Source organism: Asterias rubens, chromosome 8 (genome assembly GCF_902459465.1).
Source record: "Asterias rubens chromosome 8, eAstRub1.3, whole genome shotgun sequence".
Taxonomy (NCBI): domain Eukaryota; kingdom Metazoa; phylum Echinodermata; class Asteroidea; order Forcipulatida; family Asteriidae; genus Asterias; species Asterias rubens.
In genome coordinates, this window is record NC_047069.1 from 17140247 (window position 1) to 17161235 (window position 20989).

At 38.5% G+C, this 20989-nt stretch overlaps 3 protein-coding genes across 3 annotated transcripts; 1 reads left to right on the forward strand and 2 right to left on the reverse strand.

The window, feature by feature from the left end:
- Positions 1 to 9476: 9476 nt before the first annotated feature.
- On the reverse strand, positions 9477 to 10042 carry LOC117293626. The gene has a single exon (XM_033775998.1). It carries the CDS (start codon positions 10031 to 10033, stop codon positions 9623 to 9625), a length of 411 nt encoding a protein of 136 aa, XP_033631889.1. The 5' UTR covers positions 10034 to 10042; the 3' UTR covers positions 9477 to 9622.
- Positions 10043 to 14100: 4058 nt separating this feature from the next.
- On the forward strand, positions 14101 to 16297 carry LOC117294023 (trihelix transcription factor GT-3a-like). The gene is made up of 4 exons (XM_033776536.1): positions 14101 to 14425; positions 14899 to 15066; positions 15587 to 15688; positions 15981 to 16297. Exons 1-4 carry the CDS (start codon positions 14101 to 14103, stop codon positions 16295 to 16297), a joined length of 912 nt encoding a protein of 303 aa, XP_033632427.1.
- Positions 16298 to 17986: 1689 nt separating this feature from the next.
- Positions 17987 to 19351, reverse strand: LOC117294025 (protein ANTAGONIST OF LIKE HETEROCHROMATIN PROTEIN 1-like). The gene is made up of 2 exons (XM_033776537.1): positions 19309 to 19351; positions 17987 to 19014 (listed from the first exon to the last, which is right to left on the reverse strand). The coding sequence occupies exons 1-2, from the start codon at positions 19349 to 19351 to the stop codon at positions 17987 to 17989; spliced, it is 1071 nt and encodes a 356-aa protein (XP_033632428.1).
- Positions 19352 to 20989: the final 1638 nt, after the last annotated feature.

Genomic DNA, 20989 nt, shown 5'->3' on the forward strand with positions numbered 1-20989 from the left:
ATTTTCCATGCAAATGAACTCTAAAATTGATGTCAAATTGTCTGGTTCATTAATTGGAGATTGTAGACCTTTAAAGAGCTCATATAACACATAGTTGTTGATAGATGCACACCATTCATTAACAGGTTTGGCAATAATGGGAAGGGGCATAAAATCTAAAGCCAACAACACTGCAAATGTTGAAAATGCCATAATGTACACTGAACTTGTCTGATTAAATTTTGGGACTTTTGTTTAAAAATCCCTCACAGTACAATGTCCATGTCAGTTTTGTTTCCTGTACCCTTTACAAACGTTAACACAAACATAAAACCTCTTTGCAGACATGTTGGTTTCAATTCTTTGGAAAAAGTCTTCAACACCCTTCTCTTGTAGATATAATATGTCAATGTTGCCTTTTTTACATATGCAAAGTCACCGTTTGAATTACTGATACGGTACCACCAGCCGAACTCCAGGAAGTTTTCAAAGTTTTTAGGTTGATATTTAACACGCTTTGATGAGCAGTTGATTTTCTTCCCAATATGTCTGATTGCAGTGAACGTTTCTTCTTGAATGGGTATCTTAATAGTTACTTGGCTGTCACGCTTTCTAGCCAAGCTAAGTTTCTCCTGAATGGAAGTTATAAGGGTTGTCCTAAAAAAAAGCGAAGTGTTATCTTGTGTTGCTGTCGTATCCCTTTCAACTATCTCACCGATTTCTCTCCATTCATCAAAGGAGTGTGGCCATCCAATGTAGTGCACCAGGGACTCTGTCTTTTGTAATGTAACTCTTTGGTCGAGTATTTGAACGTCAAACAAAGTGTCTGTTGACCATCTGCGGGAATTTTTTTCCGACTGTGTTGATGCTTTACACCCGAGTTGTTGTTCACAACGGCCAAATAGTCTAGTCTTTTGAGCTTCCGGAGCTGTGAAAACAACATAAATTATACATAAATTAATAGACATAGGCTTATTTTAATATTGATAATCAAATTTATGTTACTTTTTAGGAAGGGTGTTTTTATTTTATTTTCAAATTCAAGTAGGCACATAATTGTACTAAATGTGAGAAGGCACGACATAGTCAGATAGGCCTAGTGACGTTAGGCTATTTCGACATGTTGTTTCCAAATTGTTTATTTATTTATTAAATTATTTGTTTATTTTTTGTGTATGATTGCAAGGCTAAATTTCTTGCTGTCTGTGTACTGAATGGATTGTAGCTGTACTATTAATATCATATTACTATTTAGTATTAGCCCTACCTTTACAAAATGAAGGCTGCTGCTGGAGTAAGTCTTAGCCTACCAATTTGTTTTTCAGTTTTACAACGTTAGCCCAAGTTCAATTTATTAAGCCAAACAGAACAGACCTAGCACGACTCTCCGATTGAACTTGGTTGGTCGACGAATGGACTTGCCCAACCACAAAATGGTATTGTCTAATGTACACACGGAAAAATAAATTAAAAACTTGTGTGACAGGCGTTTTTTGTTTCGCCCTGTTACAGTCATTCTTACTTGAAAAGTTACGAATTTTATCACAAAATGTTCTATATGAGTACCTTATTCTAATAACATAAAAGTTAAGGGTCAAAGACCCTTTTTATGATTAAACTTACCTTGTAAACTTTGCCAGCGGGACCCATGGAAGCGACGACTGACAGTACATACACTTCACACGTTACACACGGACGTACACCCAAACTCTGTGTTTCCGCGCGCGCGCCTGACTGTCAGATAGTTGTTGATAACAACTTAATTGTTATTGGCTATCAAAAGTACGGTTCTAAATATCCTCCAATCAACAAGTGCTTTAAATGACTTCAAGGGAGATTCCTTAATACATCTAATACCGCTTGAACTGTTGAAATCGGCCGAGGGGTGGCGCTGTTTCACTTTTCTAAACAAAGCAATGCAATCAAAACGGCGGATCGCGCAGCGTAAAAAGAGCTGCTGGACTGTTTTTAAATCGCCGAAGTCCGGTTTTATTTTATATTTAATTCTTTTTAAATTTATATGATATAAACATGGATACTTTTTCAATATAACTGTGTTTGAACTGTGCAGATGAGTTCATGTGGATCGGATTATATTGGGCTTTATGTGCACAACTTGTAGAAAAGGGTTCGGCGCGTCATGTTTAAAATCATTATCAAACGTTTTGGCCGCAACGTTTTCATATGACAATATAATTTTAACCCTTCTTTTGGATAACTTTCCGTATGGCGCCACCACTTTTTCACTCATTTTTACAAAAAGGGATATATCAATCAGGTAAATTAGATACTATATTATTTTATTTCGAATGAAAAAGTGGTGGCGCCATACGGAAACTTTTCCCTTCTTTTTTGTAGACCCTACTCCATAAGACACAGTGTTAAAGGAACCCTACACACACTCCAACTCGCCAAGAAAACCCTACACGCATCTAATGTACGTAAATGAAAATCAGCATTTTCCTACCCATCTCATTTTGTAGACCCTACAACCCTACTCCATTAGACACAGTGTTAAAGAAACCCTACACACACTCCTCATATGAATTTGTTACCCCCTGTTTTGTTCACCTAACTTGACTGTTTAATTCATACCATGTGTGTACTGAACACAGTGACTGGGCTCACTGAGAGGATTAGCACTATCTCTGTGTGGGTGTGCGTTTGTCTGTGAACCCTGACTTTGGGATCTTCCATTCACAAAATGGGTAAAGCCTTTGTTAAATCCTTATACATGTACACCACTGACAACAGTGATTAATCAATGATAATGAGACACAGTATTTCAAAAAGAACTTACTACTTGTATTTATTTCTCATTACAAAACAAGTTACAGTGTCACTTGTTAATGATACATTACATTATATACATTATATCCCAAAGTGCATCACTATTAATATTTATATGTTAAAAAAAGAAGCTGGAAATAAACAAAATACAACTGAATGCTAAGGTATCTCACTTGGAAAAAAAATCTGTAAATTTCTCAAGGAAAGGGGTATTCTGATAAATAAACAGAAAACAAAACTAATTACTTTGAACACAGGAACGTTTATTGTGGCCTTCATTGTCACAATTACTGCAAGTTATCTTGTGCTTTAGTTCACGCTTGCAACTTGGAGAAAGATATTCGATTCTATTCTGTTTGTTCATTAACTGGGTTAAACAGGCATGCAACTCTTCCGCGTTTCCGCGGAATTCCGCGTTTTTAAAAAACTGATTAGCACTAAGAAAAACATTCCGCGGTTAGCGCGATCTTAAGACAATTTACAACAATGCATCGTAACGCATGGTCTGGCCTCTGCCGCGGCACGCAATCCATTCTACTGCATGGTCAATCTAAAGCCCACAGCAAGCAATGCATACGTTTACACACTGCGTGCGGTCATTAATAGCCGTGTGTACGGTCAAAGAATCTCAAACAGTGGAACGCACCCCGTGGCGCAGGCGAGTTGTGTGCTAAACCAAGTTATTATACAGCCTTGAAATGAGTCTAAGGTCATGTCTTCGTCTGGTCCCGCTATTTTGCAATAGTATACACGTTGTGTACATGTACTGTGTGTGTGTGAGTTAGTTACCAAACGTACATGTATACTGCTGCTGTGTGCGAGTCTCACATTGCGCTACGAAACAGTCGCATCTTCAAACGTCCGTCAAAATGACATCCAAAAGAAATGATATTTTAGAGCGGGGCCGAGTGGTACCTGGCCAAATTAAAGCCATAGATAAAGGAGTAAAAAATACCTGGAAGTGGTTCTGGTTGGAAAAATAAGACGTAGACGGTAAACTGCTCTCCGAAACCGTCCGGAAAGTGGACAAGCCAGGAATGGCATATTGTGATGTGCAAGACGGCAAGCGGGGACAAGTGGCTCTCACCGACCATTGTAAGGCGGCAAAGCATCAGGAGTTGATTAAGTTGAGGAAAACTAACTATTGTTTCCCAGGTAGTTATGAAATTTGCATAAAATTATTATTCCACCCCCCAAAAAAAATCAAAAAAAAAAATCTGATTATTTTTTTTTTTTTTTTTTTTTGGGGGGGGGAAATAATAATTTTATTCAAATTTCATAATTACCTGGGAAACAGTAGTTAGTTTTCCTCAACTTAATCAACTCCCAATGCTTTGCCACCTTAGAATTACGGTGCATACATGATACATAGGCAAGGTGTTTTTCCATGTTATTTTAGTTGTATAAAACACTTCACTTTGTCTTTGCCATACATGCTAAGATTGATCCTAAGAGTACACTTTTTAGGGTACCATTGTGGGTCTCGAAAAGTTTCCTCTTTTTTTTTCATCGGGCAGTTGCATGCCTGGTTAAAGCATCCAAAATGTGATGATTGGTGGCTTTAAAGTACCAACTTGTTATACGATCATTCAACTTTTCAAAAGTTTGCTGAGAAAATTTACTTAAGTTACCATGCATTTCAATTGAGCTTTTCACATGCTTTGCAAAAACATGCATATACAGAGTTACATCGTTGGAAGTGTGCACTCGATAGTAATCATCGACCCAAGATTTTGTTTTGGATCCAAATTGTTCTAGTTGTTCATGATCCATATCCGTTTTCATTTCCTCTTTCAATTCTACGAATCGTGACCATAGACTTTTCAACAATTCTAGTTTTGGGTGATCTCTGCCATAAAAATTGTCTAGACATATAGCTTTCTGTATCTTTTCATGTTGTAGCATTTGTTTCCTCAGAAATGTCAACCTAAGAACGGTTTTTAATTCCACTGGTACAGTGCTAAAAAGCCATGCAAGCACAGACCACAGGATGTCAGTGGGGGATCTCGAGATAAACGTTTGCCTTATGGGTGAAACCATTCATCGAGAAAAGGGGTGCACATAAACTTTTGTGTGAGGGTGTGCATTATATGTGTACAGCCTTTTCCTTAATGATTATACAGTACATTATTAAGAAAAGTGGACATACACAACATAATTTCAAATTGAACTCTTCCGAGCAAGAACAAATTTATTTAAACAGAAAAAGAAAGTTTGATAAAACGAAAACAATTATGTACACTGCTAGTGCTACTATTCCTACAGTGATGAAAAAAAATATACATGTACACAGGTAAACATATTTTGTCTGTTACATGAAACAAGTTCCATTGGCAAAATTCACTTGTAAAAGTTGTACTTAACCCACCTCTTTGATCAAAATGAGGAACTATAAAGGCAGTCAAAATCATCTTGTTTGAAACAACATTTTTATCAAACAGCACGTGATTGGTTTTGGAATGGATGCGTTCATCTAGTTTAAGAAGTATATAAGTTAAAACAAACTCAAGAATGAATGTCATCAGCTGTTGGCGTCTAATACTATAATTTCAGATACGATGTTTTTGCATATGACAGACTGGTTTTTGTATGAACTTCACAAACATTAAGATTTAAAAAAACTTCTACATACAATAACAAAGTTGTTTGTATCGAAACTAACATTTTTTCGAACATACATACATTAAATACATTAATTAAAAACTGTTAGAATATGCATCCTTGTTAAATTGGATACGTCAACATTAAACATCAACTCAATCCAGGGCTCCTTTCTGTAGTAAAAGAGGAACATTTTGGCTTACAGAGCAAGATGGCTTGTAATGTCCTTCATTTCCACACTTAGTACAGTGTGCTGTGTTTGACTTTCTATGACAAGATGGGTACAGATAAACAATTCTGTTGGCCTTTTGAATGATCTGTTCCAGGGCTTGTAAGTTTGATATTTTGTGATTTGAGCCTCGAAAATAACTCTTTGTAATCTGGTCATTCAGTTTTTCAAAACTCTGTTGTGAAAATCGGTTCAGGGAGCCATGGTTTGTTAGCACTGCAGCAACATGTTTTACCATGACATGCATATAATATGTGATGTCCCTTTTCTGGTAAACAGTGGAATATAACTTAACCCATGCTTTTGCTTCGTTCTGAAATTTCAAAATTCCATTTACATCCAAGTCCTGTTTCATTTGCTCCATTAATTTAGGAAAGTCATGCCATAATTTTCAATGTCACTCAGCTTTTTATGCCATGGCATGAGGTTTTTTAGGTTGATTTGGAATTGAATTGTTTTATGTTCAGGACCTGTGAAATCTCGATATTCAAGCAATCCGGTTTTGTCGGTAAAGCAGGTCCATTTAATACCAATGCCGGTGATGAATAATTCAAACTTTGCAAGATTCTGCTGCTGCTTGTCATTAGTTTTAGAATTTTTGATTATATTATCCTGGGTCTTCAATTCGAGAATTAATTTTCGAATGAGCTGATCTGAAATTCGAAGATATAAATGAAGTGTATCCATAACAACATTGCTGTAGTCAATAGAGAACATCGGTTGGTTAACACAAGCAAAGAACTTTAATCTGCTTTTACCAGGCATCTTTGCAAGTTTGCGGGTTTCTTCCAAACTTCTTAATTGACAATCAGCTTCCACATCAAACAACAGTATTTACTTGAACAAGCACCAATTCCCATCATTTCATTCATAAATTTTAAATCTGCACAAAAGCAAAACTGAAGAGTCAATGTTATCGCCTTAAAATCAAATGTATTTGTACTGGAAATGAAATTTATTGTATCATCAAGTACAGGTTTCAGCAGATGGTATTTTTCTGGACATGTTGTGATGGCTAGTACGTGATCAGTTGAAACAAAGTTTCCAATTATAACCACAAATCCAATGTTGGTGACTTTTAGTCGTTTCCCACAGGTAGTTCCATCCCCAGTTATTTTTACTTTGACAATGTCTTTGTCTTTCAGTGACAGTTCTTGGTGCAAAGCCTGCATATGCTCCAGTGCCAAAAAGAGCTTGTCCTCCAACCTCTCTGTCACGGCATTTGACTCTTCAAGTTTTTGAACTTTAAACATTGAATTTATTGCTTTGGCTCTCGTCTGTATTGACAACAAGGGTGGCATCAACCCATTGCTTTCCAATGCATATTCACGATAAGTCACATCGGGAACACAGTGTCTGTCTTTCAAAAACAATGACTTATCAACAGACAATTTAGTGTGCTCACATTCATTTTCAATTGAGCCGGCCCTGTGTATATTTCCGTACTTGTCTCCAAGAACTAGGTGTTTAGGAAGAAATCCTTCCTGGAGAAGAAAATCCCATGTAACATTCACTTCATTTTGTAACTGCTGTTTTTGTTTGGATTTCCATTGCCTTGAATACGTTCCCTTAGATTTCACACTACGCTTTGTTCCTACCCTCCTCTTAATGATCCTGGAGAGCAAAGTGTGGGCTTTCTTAGTTTGTTTTTTGCATTTCTTGGCTTCATTACTGACCTTTTTAGCATGTTCTTCCGCAATCTTCCTTTTTTTCCATTCATTTTCAATCTCATGCAGAATTTTTCTTTTTGCACCACAAAGTTTAAGTTTATAAATTTGTTCTTTGAATGCCGACACTTGCCTGCCTCCCTGGTTTAGCACAACTCGAAATTTACCAATCAATTTCTTAAGTTTAGAACGAAGGGCATTAACTGCCCGAGTAAGATGGACATATGACAGATCAATCTTGTTGCTTGCACACAGGTTTTCTAAGACTGATTTGGCAGCTGACTCGGTGCGAAGTGCATGTCCACTAGATTTTGCTAGTTCATGAAGAGCAAAATTGCTTACTTCAATTACCCAATCATCATTTGGATTTGACAGAGCCAAGTTTTTTATCAAAACCATTGACAGTAAAACAAACAGCACAAACCAAAACTTAACAAGTGCCATGTTAACTATTATCTGAGAATTTAGCAAGAGTTAGCAAAAGTTAAATCTGGAAAACAAAGTACCAAGTTATCACATTTTACGACCCTTGTGCTATATTTGATTTGGCTAGAGTTTAAATACAATGTATGTATGTATACCTGTTAGTGTTACATGACAGGTTCCCTCAAAATGTTTCAAAATGGTTCCAGTGCAGGTTTCCGCAGGTGCGATGCTTTGAAGGTGTTCGATACATTCAGGCAGTCGAAAAATTTGTCAAAAAACTCAACAAATACAACTGATGCTACAACTGATGCTACAACTGATACTACAACTGATACTACAACTGATACTACAACTGATACTACAACTGATACTACAACTGATACTACAACTGATACTACAACTGATACTACAACTGATACTACAACTGATACTACAACTGATACTACAACTGATGCTACAACTGATGCTACAACTGATGCTACAACTGATGCTACAACTGATGCTACAACTGATACTACAACTGATACTACAACTGATACTACAACTGATACTACAACTGATACTACAACTGATACCATGGCTTTCTTGTTGAACTGTTGGTTAAAAAGAAGTATGTAATTACAATAACTGTATATTGCCTTAAATATAAAAGGTTTTTAAAACACACAGTTGACAATAACATTTGAAAATAGCAATTGAATGTCACTTCACCGTTATTTTTCAAGTTTAAAAGATTGGAAGAAATGCAAAGTTTGACATCAACAAGTTTGTGATCTTGTGAACCCAAAAAATTACAACAGGACTTACACAAAGGGTCTTGGTCTAACTGTGATATCCGGAGTTCTCCCAGTTGTTGCGAGTTGTCTTGACAAGATGAGGGACGTCGCAGATGAAGAAAACATGACGGTCAGGATCGCAAGGATTGGCAGTGAAGTACGTAGCCTCTGCGGTTGCTTCTGAAGAATGCAGTCGATAAAACTTCCGGTTCGGTGATGCGCCGTCGGAAACCAGGGCACGTACCTGAAAGCCGGCCAACTCAAGGAAAACAATGGCCTCCCACATGCATGGATACAGTTGGTCACTGCTGACGCCTGTACTCGGGTAGTATCCAACTGGTGCATGGAGTGCACTGAAAATTCCTAGAACCATGAGGGTAAGCACATGACTGGCCACTGCCGGCTCCGACTCCCCACGACATTTCCTTTCAAAATCGGCCACCTCATTTGCTAAACTTCCCACATCAGTAAACCGAAGTACCTTTCCCGACCTCACTGAAAAGGCCAGACCCGCCTTGACTTTCATCTCATCAAACAGCAATGAAACATTCCTCTCATGAACCGGGCAAGACAAAATATAGTTATCTTGCACAACCCTGTTGAGCATCGCTGCATTAAACCCGGTTGTTGGATCGGCAAAGTGGGTATATGGATGCAGTATGCTTGGATGAGGCAACTTCAAAAACCCACTCTGCCGAAGAAGATTAAAGAAGTTGAAGATTTACTTTGAAGGGCAATGCACCAACGTATGATTGCTGGGTGCCAGCAGATCTGCTGGCCCTTCGCAATGGCTTCTTTTTGTTGTTCCCACAACAAATCAGCTGCTGACCCCTTCTCAATGGTGTTTCCGAGAACTTCTTCACACTCAGCAAAGGTTCACTTTAGTTGGTCATTCTGCTCGTCAGAGACACAAAACGCCTCTCTTGTCATCAGCTCCGAGACTTTCTCCTGAAGCAGAACCCCACGACACTTTAAATTTCTTTTTTCCTTCTGCAGGAGTTACACCTTTTCCTGCAGCTGTCTTGACGTCAGTCGGATATTTGGCGTGGAGGCAATGGAAACATCTTGCCTTTTCTTGGCGCGTTCTTGCGAAACCATCGACATCAAGTCACCGCGATGCACCATGCATATGTCGCATCTCACCTTCCCCTCGGTCATGAGCTGGCAATGCTGGTGTTGTATGACTCGCCAACAAGGTAGTTCACCTGCTGTGTAACCCCTTCACAGTGGACACCAAAAATGCCAAGTTTCCTTGGTGTCAGAAAGTAGACGGGGCCAGGCTGCATGGGGTCCGATGGGTAATGCACTTGCTGTGCAAAGTCAAAAGAATAGTGCATAGCGATGCGTCTGCTACATGGGTCGTTTTGGCCAAGTCGAACTCCTTCTCGCTCTGCTGTTACCTTCGACTCTTTCACCAGATCCCAGTAGAAGGCCCTCTCCGTGGCCACATTGGTCAGATGATCCTGTTGTTTTCGACATCGCCCCTGCTTCTGGTCATCTGGAAGGTTGGCAGACTTGTAAACCAAGTTATTGTTTTTCTGACATTGCCAGCAAACATCCGACATTGGTTTGCAGCACACAATGAAGGGACAGACCACATTCCAGATCTTTCGAAATGTTGTCAGAGCAACCACCCTTGCATCATTCTTAAAGGTTGAGTTTGGCTGACACGTAAGTCGCTGATTTTTGCACACGGCCACGTCGTCGGGTCTACTGTGCGCATGACCAACAGCGTCTTGTCCAGTCACAGTCCTTTATTCTATGCACGTGATCCGCTAACTACGTCATCCTTAGCAACAAGGGTAGTTTGTTTACCACTTTATTTCGTTCATTACTCGTTTGGATTTGACCTATGCCCTTCAATATACCCAAATATGGATAGAGGAGACGTCAAGCTTTAAGACCATACTACGTTTTATCTAAGGGGGGTTTATCATGACTTTGTGAAAGAAGGGGGAAAATGTGTCACTTTTTCTGTTTCATGTAAGAAAACTAGATCGATGCAAGAGAACAACAAACTCAAAAATGATGGGTTTTTTCACTTTAATCAATCAAATCAACATTTCTGTAAATAAAATCTGAAACTTAAAACATTAAAGATATTATATAATTTTTTGTTTTCACCCTCTCTACGTGGAGCGGCCTATTACACGTTAAAGCATAGCGCGACTTATGTCACCTTTTACCAGAGTGGGTCACATGTTTCAAATGAATGGCTGGATGCAGCAGGTTTTAGTCTCACTAGAACATCAAGGATTGCGAAATCTCGCTCAGAGATTGTGTTTGTTGTAGGAACATTCTTAGCAGACTCCTGGAGGGTTGGGGTTGGTTGGAAGTATTTTCCTCCCTCAAGCTGATCTTTGGCTTGTCTTTCCAAAATCAAAACAATACCGGTCAGAATCATTTCCAGTGCAACCTGTGTATACGTATCAAAATCAGCATCTTGTTGATCAGAGAATAGTGCTTCGTACATCTCATCTTTGTGGATTTCTACATCGGGAAATAATGGTTCTTCTTCCATCAGAGGTGTAGCATCATTAACCCACATCTTCAACTTCTGTAGCATCTGATTAAGTGGTATATTTAGGTCAAGTATGCTGGAAGTACTTTCTGCCAAGCCCCAAAATGGACCATTAACAACTTTTCCACCATGCCCAGTGCTCTAATTTGGGCAAGGTAGATCTTTTGCTGGACATCAAACTGGACGGCTTTTAGGAGGTTGTTTGGGTCTGGCAACGTAGATATGAAGTGGCAAATATGGTGTCTGTGAAAGTAAGTGGCGGCGGCATCACCTATGAAAAACTATAGACGGGCCACCAACAATATTCTTTTTCATCAAATAGTACAAATCTTTGTTTTGCTGTCAATGAGGGAAAAATATGTGTCGTCGGACAAAGTCAGAAATAAGTAGCGCAGTGAAAGACCAGGTACAGATATGGCACACTTACACTGTAAACAATATCCATGCTGTGTTCCTAGAACTCGAAACGTTTTGGCAACAGCACTCAAAAATGGAACCATGTCCAAATTATTGGACCAAACCACATTGTCCCGCATAGTTTGCACTCTATCACCTACACACTTTTAAAACAATCCTTTTGTCTGTATTGGATCACTTGGTATATGTGTTGTACTTCGATTCCAATGGATTAGTACCACTGGAGAAGAGGAGTCGCCAACAAAAAAATTCTCCCCAAACATACTTTCTATTAAACTCTTATAAGGAGTCTTCAGGAGACCTTCCCCCTCAATCTTGAATATGATCACCGATATTATTTTTACTTAAAAAAAAGAAGCTTTTTTGAAGATTGGTGTCATTTCTTCAAACACTTCTTTTAATGCTGGATGAACACGCAAATCACATTCTACCAAGCCAAACATCAATCATCAATCCCTTAACAATGAAATGCAGGATCTCACGCTGGGTCATCCTTTTTTGGTCGAAGTGTGTGGGACGGATTGTCTTAAAGAATTTTCTCAAATCTAAGTTTCCCTTGATTTCTGTTTCCCATTGGCATTCGGTTATCTCAATAAGGTGTTATATCCCTGATCCTTGATGTAAGACGACATTTTTTTTCGTCTCTACTTGTAGCTGTGCACAGCTCTTTTGTCTCATTTCTTTATAATTTGTTTCGTTGAGGAAGCAGTTGTGTTCATGCCAGAAGCACCATGAAATTAGTAGACGGTTTGAGTCTGATGACAAAAACCGTCTGCAGGAATGTTTCTTGCCACTACTTGTTTTTCTTGTCCATTGAATTTGTTTAGGATATGTACACCTTGCGCTTCTGACTCTCAGCATTCTGTGGCCCTTATCCCATACTTTTGACTCTGTGTCGGCTCACAGTTTTCCTTGGCTTTTCGTCTAACGAAGGCACCAGTTGGCATATTTTGCATTAGTGTCCACAAATATAAGGCATTGGCAACAAAGCCAATTACCTTTATGCATAATTTGTCGCCCCCTGTTATTTGTTTTTTGTTTTCATGATACCTATGAAAAACTATAGACGGGCCACCAACAATATTCTTTTTCATCAAATAGTACAAATCTTTGTTTTGCTGTCAATGAGGGAAAAATATGTGTCGTCGGACAAAGTCAGAAATAAGTAGCGCAGTGAAAGACCAGGTACAGATATGGCACACTTACACTGTAAACAATATCCATGCTGTGTTGTTCCTAGAACTCAAAACGTTTTGGCAACAGCACTCAAAAATGGAACCATGTCCAAATTATTGGACCAAACCACATTGTCCCGCATAGTTTGCACTCTATCACCTACACACTTTTAAAACAATCCTTTTGTCTGTATTGGATCACTTGGTATATATGTGTTGTACTTCGATTCCAATGGATTAGTACCACTGGAGAAGAGGAGTCGCCAACAAAAAAATTCTCCCCAAACATACTTTCTATTAAACTCTTATAAGGAGTCTTCAGGAGACCTTCCCCCTCAATCTTGAATATGATCACCGATATTATTTTTACTTAAAAAAAAGAAGCTTTTTTGAAGATTGGTGTCATTTCTTCAAACACTTCTTTTAATGCTGGATGAACACGCAAATCACATTCTACCAAGCCAAACATCAATCCCTTAACAATGAAATGCAGGATCTCACGCTGGGTCATCCTTTTTTGGTCGAAGTGTGTGGGACGGATTGTCTTAAAGAATTTTCTCAAATCTAAGTTTCCCTTGATTTCTGTTTCCCATTGGCATTCGGTTATCTCAATAAGGTTATATCCCTGATCCTTGATGTAAGACGACATTTTTTTTCGTCTCTACTTGTAGCTGTGCACAGCTCTTTTGTCTCATTTCTTTATAATTTGTTTCGTTGAGGAAGCAGTTGTGTTCATGCCAGAAGCACCATGAAATTAGTAGACGGTTTGAGTCGGGAAATAATGGTTCTTCTTCCATCAGAGGTGTAGCATCATTAACCCACATCTTCAACTTCTGTAGCATCTGATTAAGTGGTATATTTAGGTCAAGTATGCTGGAAGTACTTTCTGCCAAGCCCCAAAATGGACCAATAACAACTTTGTCCACCATGCCCAGTGCTCTAATTTGGGCAAGGTAGATCTTTTGCTGGACATCAAACTGGACGGCTTTTAGGAGGTTGTTTGGGTCTGGCAACGTAGATATGAAGTCGCAAATATGGTGTCTGTGAAAGTAAGTGGCGGCGGCATCACCTATGAAAAACTATAGACGGGCCACCATCGATATTCTTTTTCATCACATCGTACAAATCTTTGTTTTTGCTGTCAATGATGGAAAAATATGTGTCGTCGGACAAAGTCAGAAATAAGTAGCGCAGCGAAAGACCAGGTACAGATATGGCACACTTAAGCCCTTTTCACACGACAAAGTCAAACTAGGGTCCTTGGTCTCAGGCGCCAGTTGTCTTGACCAAGGACGTTGGTCTCGCTCGAACACGACCTTTCACACGGCGCAGAAACCAACGTCCCGTGTCTCAGAGCCTTCGTCATTTGGGGTGTCAAAGGTCAACATTGTTTATGGTCCCTTTCGCTGGTATCCGCACATCTAGCATAACACATCACGAATGTATGCTGTTTACCAACTATTTTCCCGCGCTGTTTGTGCATCACTCTGTCACTGTTTTCCCACTCACTGGTGTTAAAATGGCGAACCGTAATACCGACGTAGAATCTGTAATTTTTGGCGAGCTTTCGTCAAAGAAAACAAAACAAAAAAGAAACACCTGGACGTTCGATGAAACTGTCCGATTGATTGCAGTGGTAGGATCCACCGATGTCCAGGAAAAGTTGGACGGACTTGTCCACAAAGACGTGGCAGGAGCGTTGGAGTCCAGGCACTCGGCCGAAAAGTGCCATGATAAATGGAACTGCCTCAAGAGGAAGTACCGAGAGGTCAAGAAAAAAAATAACAAGAGTGGACGGGGGAGACACACATTTATTTTCTTGAACGAAATGGATGACATTTTGGGTGAGTAAAGTATTGAAAAGTACCACCAAAAATCTACACGATGCTTGCAGTTGTACTGTAGTAGCTACGGAATTCCAAGAACTGAACGGAAACCAGTCGACTCGTCCCCCAGCAAAGTTGCACACTTTAAAGTCGCCCCAAACTAAGTCACCCCTTTATTGGGGTGGTAGTAATCAGGATGGTTATTTACTTTGTTTACTTGTTTTTTAAATTTAAAATAATAGATGTTTACACATTCTTAAATTGTTGAACTTTATATTATTTTTTGCTTTTACTATATCTTTTGGACAAATATTTTTATTTACTTTAGGGGGCGACTTTGCTGGGAGCGAGTTGACTGGCATCATCCAACTAAGCAATGTTAATATCATTAAAGTGTAACAATTTCATGCTGCAGATGGAAAGTCATGCACTAAGTTTAACTAACAGTAACAGTTTGCATAATTCAATATTTTTTAAATTATTTCGTTTAGGTCATCGTCCCATGATGGACAAGGCAAACCATGACCACCTGGACAGCGCCAGCCTCGCTGCAGCAGTTGCACCCATGGATTCAGACAGCGATAGAGACATCATCAGTGATATCGATGAAGCCTCTCCAGAAGAACTGGGAAGCGAATCCACACTGACAGTGTCCACAAGTGAGTTTTAAGCCTTCCGCTTATATTTTTTGACACAAGCAAGTGGCCAAAAAAAGCTCTTCACTTTAAAAAAACAAAATATTGACCAGACCTTAAGAGCATTATTAGGTTCTAGACCTGAGCAACTAGTTAAGTTTACTATTCGACTGGTCGCGACTTTGACACTAGTCGCGACTAATTTTTAATTCCCAAGATATATTGCGGCATATTGTTTGCCGCAGGCCCAATAGTAAAATTCATGCTTAAAGGATTGAAGGATTGTGTCACTGATGTCTGTTTTTGTTTCGTTAGTAAATTATGTTGTCGTGAATAGTAGTAAGCGACACAATTGGTTCACCAAGCAGGTAGTCGCAACTTCTTTGGTAGTAGTTGTGGCGGCACAATTAACTGAATAGTTGAAAAACAGTAGTTACGACTCGACTAAGCAATCAGTAGTCGCAACTTCGACACTATTCACCAAGGCTTATTAGGTACTGTACTATTTTGAACAACACTATGTTTACTTTGTTTTGTCTTCCAGATTCTTCTTTTGATGGAAATAACGACACGACGGATGAAGTCCAGAGACCATCACAACCGCCAGCACCTGCTTCCCAGAAAGCCAAAAAGAAAAGTCCCTATGGTACAATTTATTTTCATGTTTTCATTCGCAATTTCAGATTCCTCTTTCAATTTTCTCATTAAAGACAGTCCCTGCAAATGACTCGATTTTATCCGTTTGTAGTAAACTCAAAAAACCAAAGCAATTATTGAATGTTCTGATATTATTGAAATCTAGTCATAGTAATAATAATACTCATAAATAGTGGCTTCTTATGTGATGTGGCACAATATCACAATATGTTGCCAAAGAAAACACAACAGTGTTCTTGAAAGCCAGTAATATTATTCATTTTTGTTTATTTCCTGTACAGGAAAAGGAAAAATAAATCGTAGTGCGAGTGGTGCGCTCGAAAATGCCATGTCGTCCCTACATGAGCTGTATGACAGAATGGAAACAAGAGATGAGAAGAATCTTCAGAAGATAGAGGAAAGAGAGGAGCAAAGACGAAGAGAAGATATTGATGTACAGGAGAAGCGAGATCGATGGGAACATAAACAGGAGGAAAGACGAATCAAGGAGCATCGGGAATTTATGATGCAGATGATACAGATGATGCGTCAACCTGTGTACCCACCAAATTACCAATCTCCTGATAACTGGAGTGGCCCATCGTTCACTATCCTGTGAAATATCCTGATCCAGTAGCAAAACTTGCAATCCATAACAATTACTCAAACTAAATAAATAACCAAAAAATCATTTGCAATGATGTTTTATTCTGTGAAACCAATTGTTGGAGGGTGGGAACACAACCAAATACAAGTTGAAAAAAAATCACAGGAAATATCCCAAACTGTTTAAACTTACCAACTGAAAACATTTTTTGTAAATAAAAACCTTGCCTGGGAAGTAGTTCGATACTTTGTTCTTAAACACTTACATGCTATATAATTTCTTTACTTTTTATTCAACTCAAGTATTTATTCCTTTTAATTAAGCGCATTCTGTTCATATTATGTGATACTTTTGTCCATGTATCAAATTTCAAACTTGTAACTTGTTCTATTTGCCATGAACCCACCTTTGCAAAATGAACTTTGATTACAGTTCTCAGGTTATGTTTTTTTGTCCATGAAGTAATTGCAATATTTGGGTAGTTCATTTTTTTATTTTTAAGTTTGAGTTCACTTTTAAGAAAACAAACTATGACAACTCTCATTTGACTTTCTCTTTGCCATGAATTTATTATAATTTGAGTAGTTAAGTTCATTATTTCATTGATAGGTCTGTGTTAACTGTTACACTTTTAAGAAAATCAGACATTGAATGCGCTACTGTTCAGTAGTCCACTTTATTTTTGTTAAGTTATGGCATACACATCTATATGAAATATTTATTTGTAGAAGCAGCTGATAAATTAAAGTTAACTGTACACAAGGTTTAGTTTAATGTGTACATGTCGTACATGTCAACCCTGGCAACTTCAGAAAAGATCACCGCCATGTTTTTACTATTGCAGTATTATTTAATGTTCTCTTTGCCATGATGTATTTGCAATATTTGGGTAGTGTAGTTCATTATTTTATTTTTAAAGTTGTGTTTACTTTGACACTTTTAAGAAAAACAAACAATGACAACTCTCATTTTTTGTTCATTTTGCCATGATGTAAGTGCAATTTGAGTAGTTAAGTTCATTATTTCATAATTGGGTTTCTGTTATTACTTTTACCATTACACTTTTAAGAAAGACAAACATTGGATGTGCTACTTACTGTTCAGTAGTCCCCTTTGTTTTTGTTAAGTTATGGCATACACATTTATATGAAATATTTATTTGTAGAAGCAGCTGATAAATTAAAGTTAACTGTACACAGAATTAGTTCAATGTGTACATGTATCTATACATACTTTTTAAATAATTTTTAAATAATTCTTCAGTTTTTTTATTTTTTGGTTCACATACATTACCTGTACATTTACATGAACTTGGTTATCAATAATTTGTACATGTATTTTTTTATCATAATGTACTATCAAAAAAGCTGTTTTGCAGGGAGTTATATTTCTATTAAAGTTTGATTTGAAAAGGTATTTGGAAATGTCTGGTTTATTTTACTTCATACTTATGTCCCTCTTTAAACATTAACAATGACAGTACATGTACATAAATGTGAAAACACCTATCATGAGATTTGAATAGTGAAAACAATTGCAATTCAATATACAATGTATAATAGTAAATTAGGTCTTACATGTACATTGTACACTGTAGTAAGTTTGGTCAAAAATACAGAAGGTGTGGGCAACCTTAAAGGCACTGGACACTATTGGTAATTGTCAAAGTGCCTTTAACAGTGGTATGATGGTACTTGCAAATTATTTACTGATAAATTTGCAAAGGGCATTACGAATTGTGGACGCTTCTTTATGAATACAATGTCGCTGGTCATTAGTAGCAACAGTTGGTTGGGCAAATTCTTCCTCCTCTTCCCAGTGTGCTGAATAAGTCTCACGCCATGTCTCACAAAAGTTGTGGAGAGCCACGCAAGCACCTACAATGTGGGGGATATTCAAAATGTCGCTTTCATTTTTTTTCAGGAGGCATCTCCATCTGTTTTTCAGACGGCCAAAGGCATTCTCGACAACCATTCTACTTCGGCTGTGTATGTAGTTGTATCGTTTCTGTTCTTCAGTAAGGTTCCCGTATGGATAAGGCTTCATAAGATAAGTTTCCTCACCATACGCAGAGTCCCCAAGAATCAGAACGGGAACATCAACCCCTTCAATCGACCTGGTACTAGTGGGGAAAAAAGTACCTGCCATGAGTTTGTCCTTCAAAGATGACTGCTCAAACACCCATGCATCATGGCACTTTCCGGGCCATCCAATGTCGAAGTCCAAAAACTTGTACTTGTAATCTACAAGTCCTTGCAGGACAACACTATACCAACCCTTACGATTGTGGTAGTCAGTACAGTATGCGCTGGGTGAGGTAATCCGTATATGGCTGCCGTCTATTGCGCCACCACATTGGGGAAATCCCCACTTTTGCTCAAATCCGTCCATGATCTTTCTTGTGTCTGCTGCAGAGGGTGCCTTTACATACAGCGGTATTAACACCTTGCAAATTGCTCGACAAACCTCAAGATAAATGGTGCAGACTGTGGATATACCGACCCCAAACAAGTTCGATATTGCTCCAAGATCGGCATTTTTGGCAAGTCGGAACAGTGTTATAGCGACTCTCTTCTCCACACTTATGGCCTTGCGCATGTTTGTGTTTTTCTTTGCGATGTGGTCACGTAGTTGGAGGCACAAGAGGCTGAACGTATCCCGAGTCATTCGAAATGATTCATAAAATCTTCCATCATCGAATGTGTCCATCATGTCCAGCTTCCAGAAATCTGTTTGACGTGGAAGGGACCAAGTGGTTCTTCCAAAACTTTGATGTACTTCTGTATTTAATAAAAACAAACAAAATTTTTGTTGTCAGTCAAAGAAGGTTTGTTGAGTTTGAAGTACAGAATATACCAATTGTTAAATAAACTTGTCTCATAATCTATTTGAATGTTCTGCTTGTTTAATTGCGAGCTCGCTGTATCATGTATATGTAGCAACACTACATAGTACATGTCAGGTTTAAGCCAAAAATCTGACATTTTTTCCACTTGAATTTGTCATAATTTATTTACACTCACGATCTGCATCTTGCATGACTTCATCTGTCCCTGGGGTCCCCATAGGGCATAGTACATATAGGCCCCTACTAAACAAGATTTAATTTGTTTAACTTTTAATTATTTTTAATTTATCATGTTTATGAAGAAGAATTGTATTGTAATTTGTGGTCCTGCCTGATGCTGGAAACTCTCCGTATCGTGCCCTCTTTTTTTACCTCATTTTTACAAAAAGGAACACCTCTATTGACAAAAAATCAATACTAATTGATTTAATAACGAATGAAAAAGTGTGACAGTACGGAAACATTTCCTTGTTGTAACTGGGGAGTTGAAATTCTTACCGCTGAACGTTGTCATCATGAGTAACGCTGAATGAACGATCGTTTTGGCACATTTCCTTTGCTTCAACAGAAGTCTTCGACGGTAGAACATTGCCTGCTTTCTATAGCGTTGGTTTATGCCTCCAATTGCTCTTCGTGCGTTGTCATGGTTGTTGTTTTGACGTTTTTTACTCAAAAAACTTAGGAATGAAAGCATCATTAACGTTAGCTGTTCGATCGCCGCCATCTTGGTTGTCGTGTGGGTTTTTTGTGCGCATGCGTGGTAGCTCCAGCTACACCAGGGTCCTTCGTTACGCAAGCAATGTTCATTCACACAGCACGCACGGACGATCGTGGTATAATTTACACAACGTTGTGTTTTTAAGACGGAGGTCTCGACCATGGTCTTAAAAGGACCAGGGACCCGTGCCTATTTAAGCAGAGGTACATTTCACACGATGTGGATTAAACAACGTTGTGTTCTTAGGACCAAGGACCCCCTGCTTATTTTGCTCGTGTGAAAAGGGCTTTTGTCACCTTCTGTGTTTTTTTGACAATTTCCACGTTTGGAGGCTTTGGTGCATGATCTTGAAACATGAAAAGCCATCATGTTATGGCCAAACTGTTCAGCAGTGGGATTGTCACTGGTCCCTCCTGCCGATCTCTGCTTTGAAAAGTACATCTCGAGTGGATCTTGATTGAAGCGATCGCTTAGCAAATACTCCACTCCCGGAATTCGCAGAAGGACTTTACCCAATTTTGTGAAGGAATTCACTGAAACTAAAAGAAACGTTGATGATATGTTAAAACAAACTAGATTCAGGTCCATTGGTTCCAAATCAGCTATCTGAATTGTAGGTTGCTGCTGTGAACAATTCATGTATACAATTTTATCTTCAAGTATGCTCTCATCCTCCAATCAGATTTGTGGAAATACAAACAAATATATAGCATCTGCGTCCCATATCCAACTCGCCTCAGTGTTGTGAACAATATTATACTGGATTCTTTGAGTCTCCAAAAAAAATTGTCTTGTTGCTTCTTTGTGTTTCTCAAAGTTCCCCGGTTAATTTAATTTTAAGATTTGTAACTTTGTGCTAGACATACATGAACATGAACCGCAATAAAAATAAAAATGCAATAAATAATTACCAGTAATTCGCAATCCTTCAAGTGTCTCTCTGCTTATGCACATCCTCTGCTTCACTTCCTTTGTTACGTTTTCCAGGCTCTCAGATTCCTTTTCCCAGCTATCAAGAAAGTCCAAGAAGTCATCTTGAAGCCACTGGTTAAAAAAAGATAACATTAGGCCTATAATATTTTTATAAAATCATCAAATGGGTGGTTTTATCTGTGGGGTGGGTTTCAGGGGACATTCT

What these genes read in the sequence shown, in the direction of transcription:
- LOC117293626 (XM_033775998.1), bottom strand. Translation starts at nt 10,033, where the DNA reads ATGTCGGATGTTTGCTGGCAATGTCAGAAAAACAATAACTTGGTTTAC.
- LOC117294023 (XM_033776536.1), top strand. Translation starts at nt 14,101, where the DNA reads ATGGCGAACCGTAATACCGACGTAGAATCTGTAATTTTTGGCGAGCTT. An exon ending in CGAAATGGATGACATTTTGG is followed by an intron (nt 14,426 to 14,898) that starts GTGAGTAAAGTA and finishes TATTTCGTTTAG; the next exon opens with GTCATCGTCCCATGATGGAC. An exon ending in CAAAAAGAAAAGTCCCTATG is followed by an intron (nt 15,689 to 15,980) that starts GTACAATTTATT and finishes TTTCCTGTACAG; the next exon opens with GAAAAGGAAAAATAAATCGT.
- LOC117294025 (XM_033776537.1), bottom strand. Translation starts at nt 19,351, where the DNA reads ATGGGGACCCCAGGGACAGATGAAGTCATGCAAGATGCAGATC. An exon ending in AGTCATGCAAGATGCAGATC is followed by an intron (nt 19,015 to 19,308) that starts GTGAGTGTAAAT and finishes CACGTCAAACAG; the next exon opens with ATTTCTGGAAGCTGGACATG.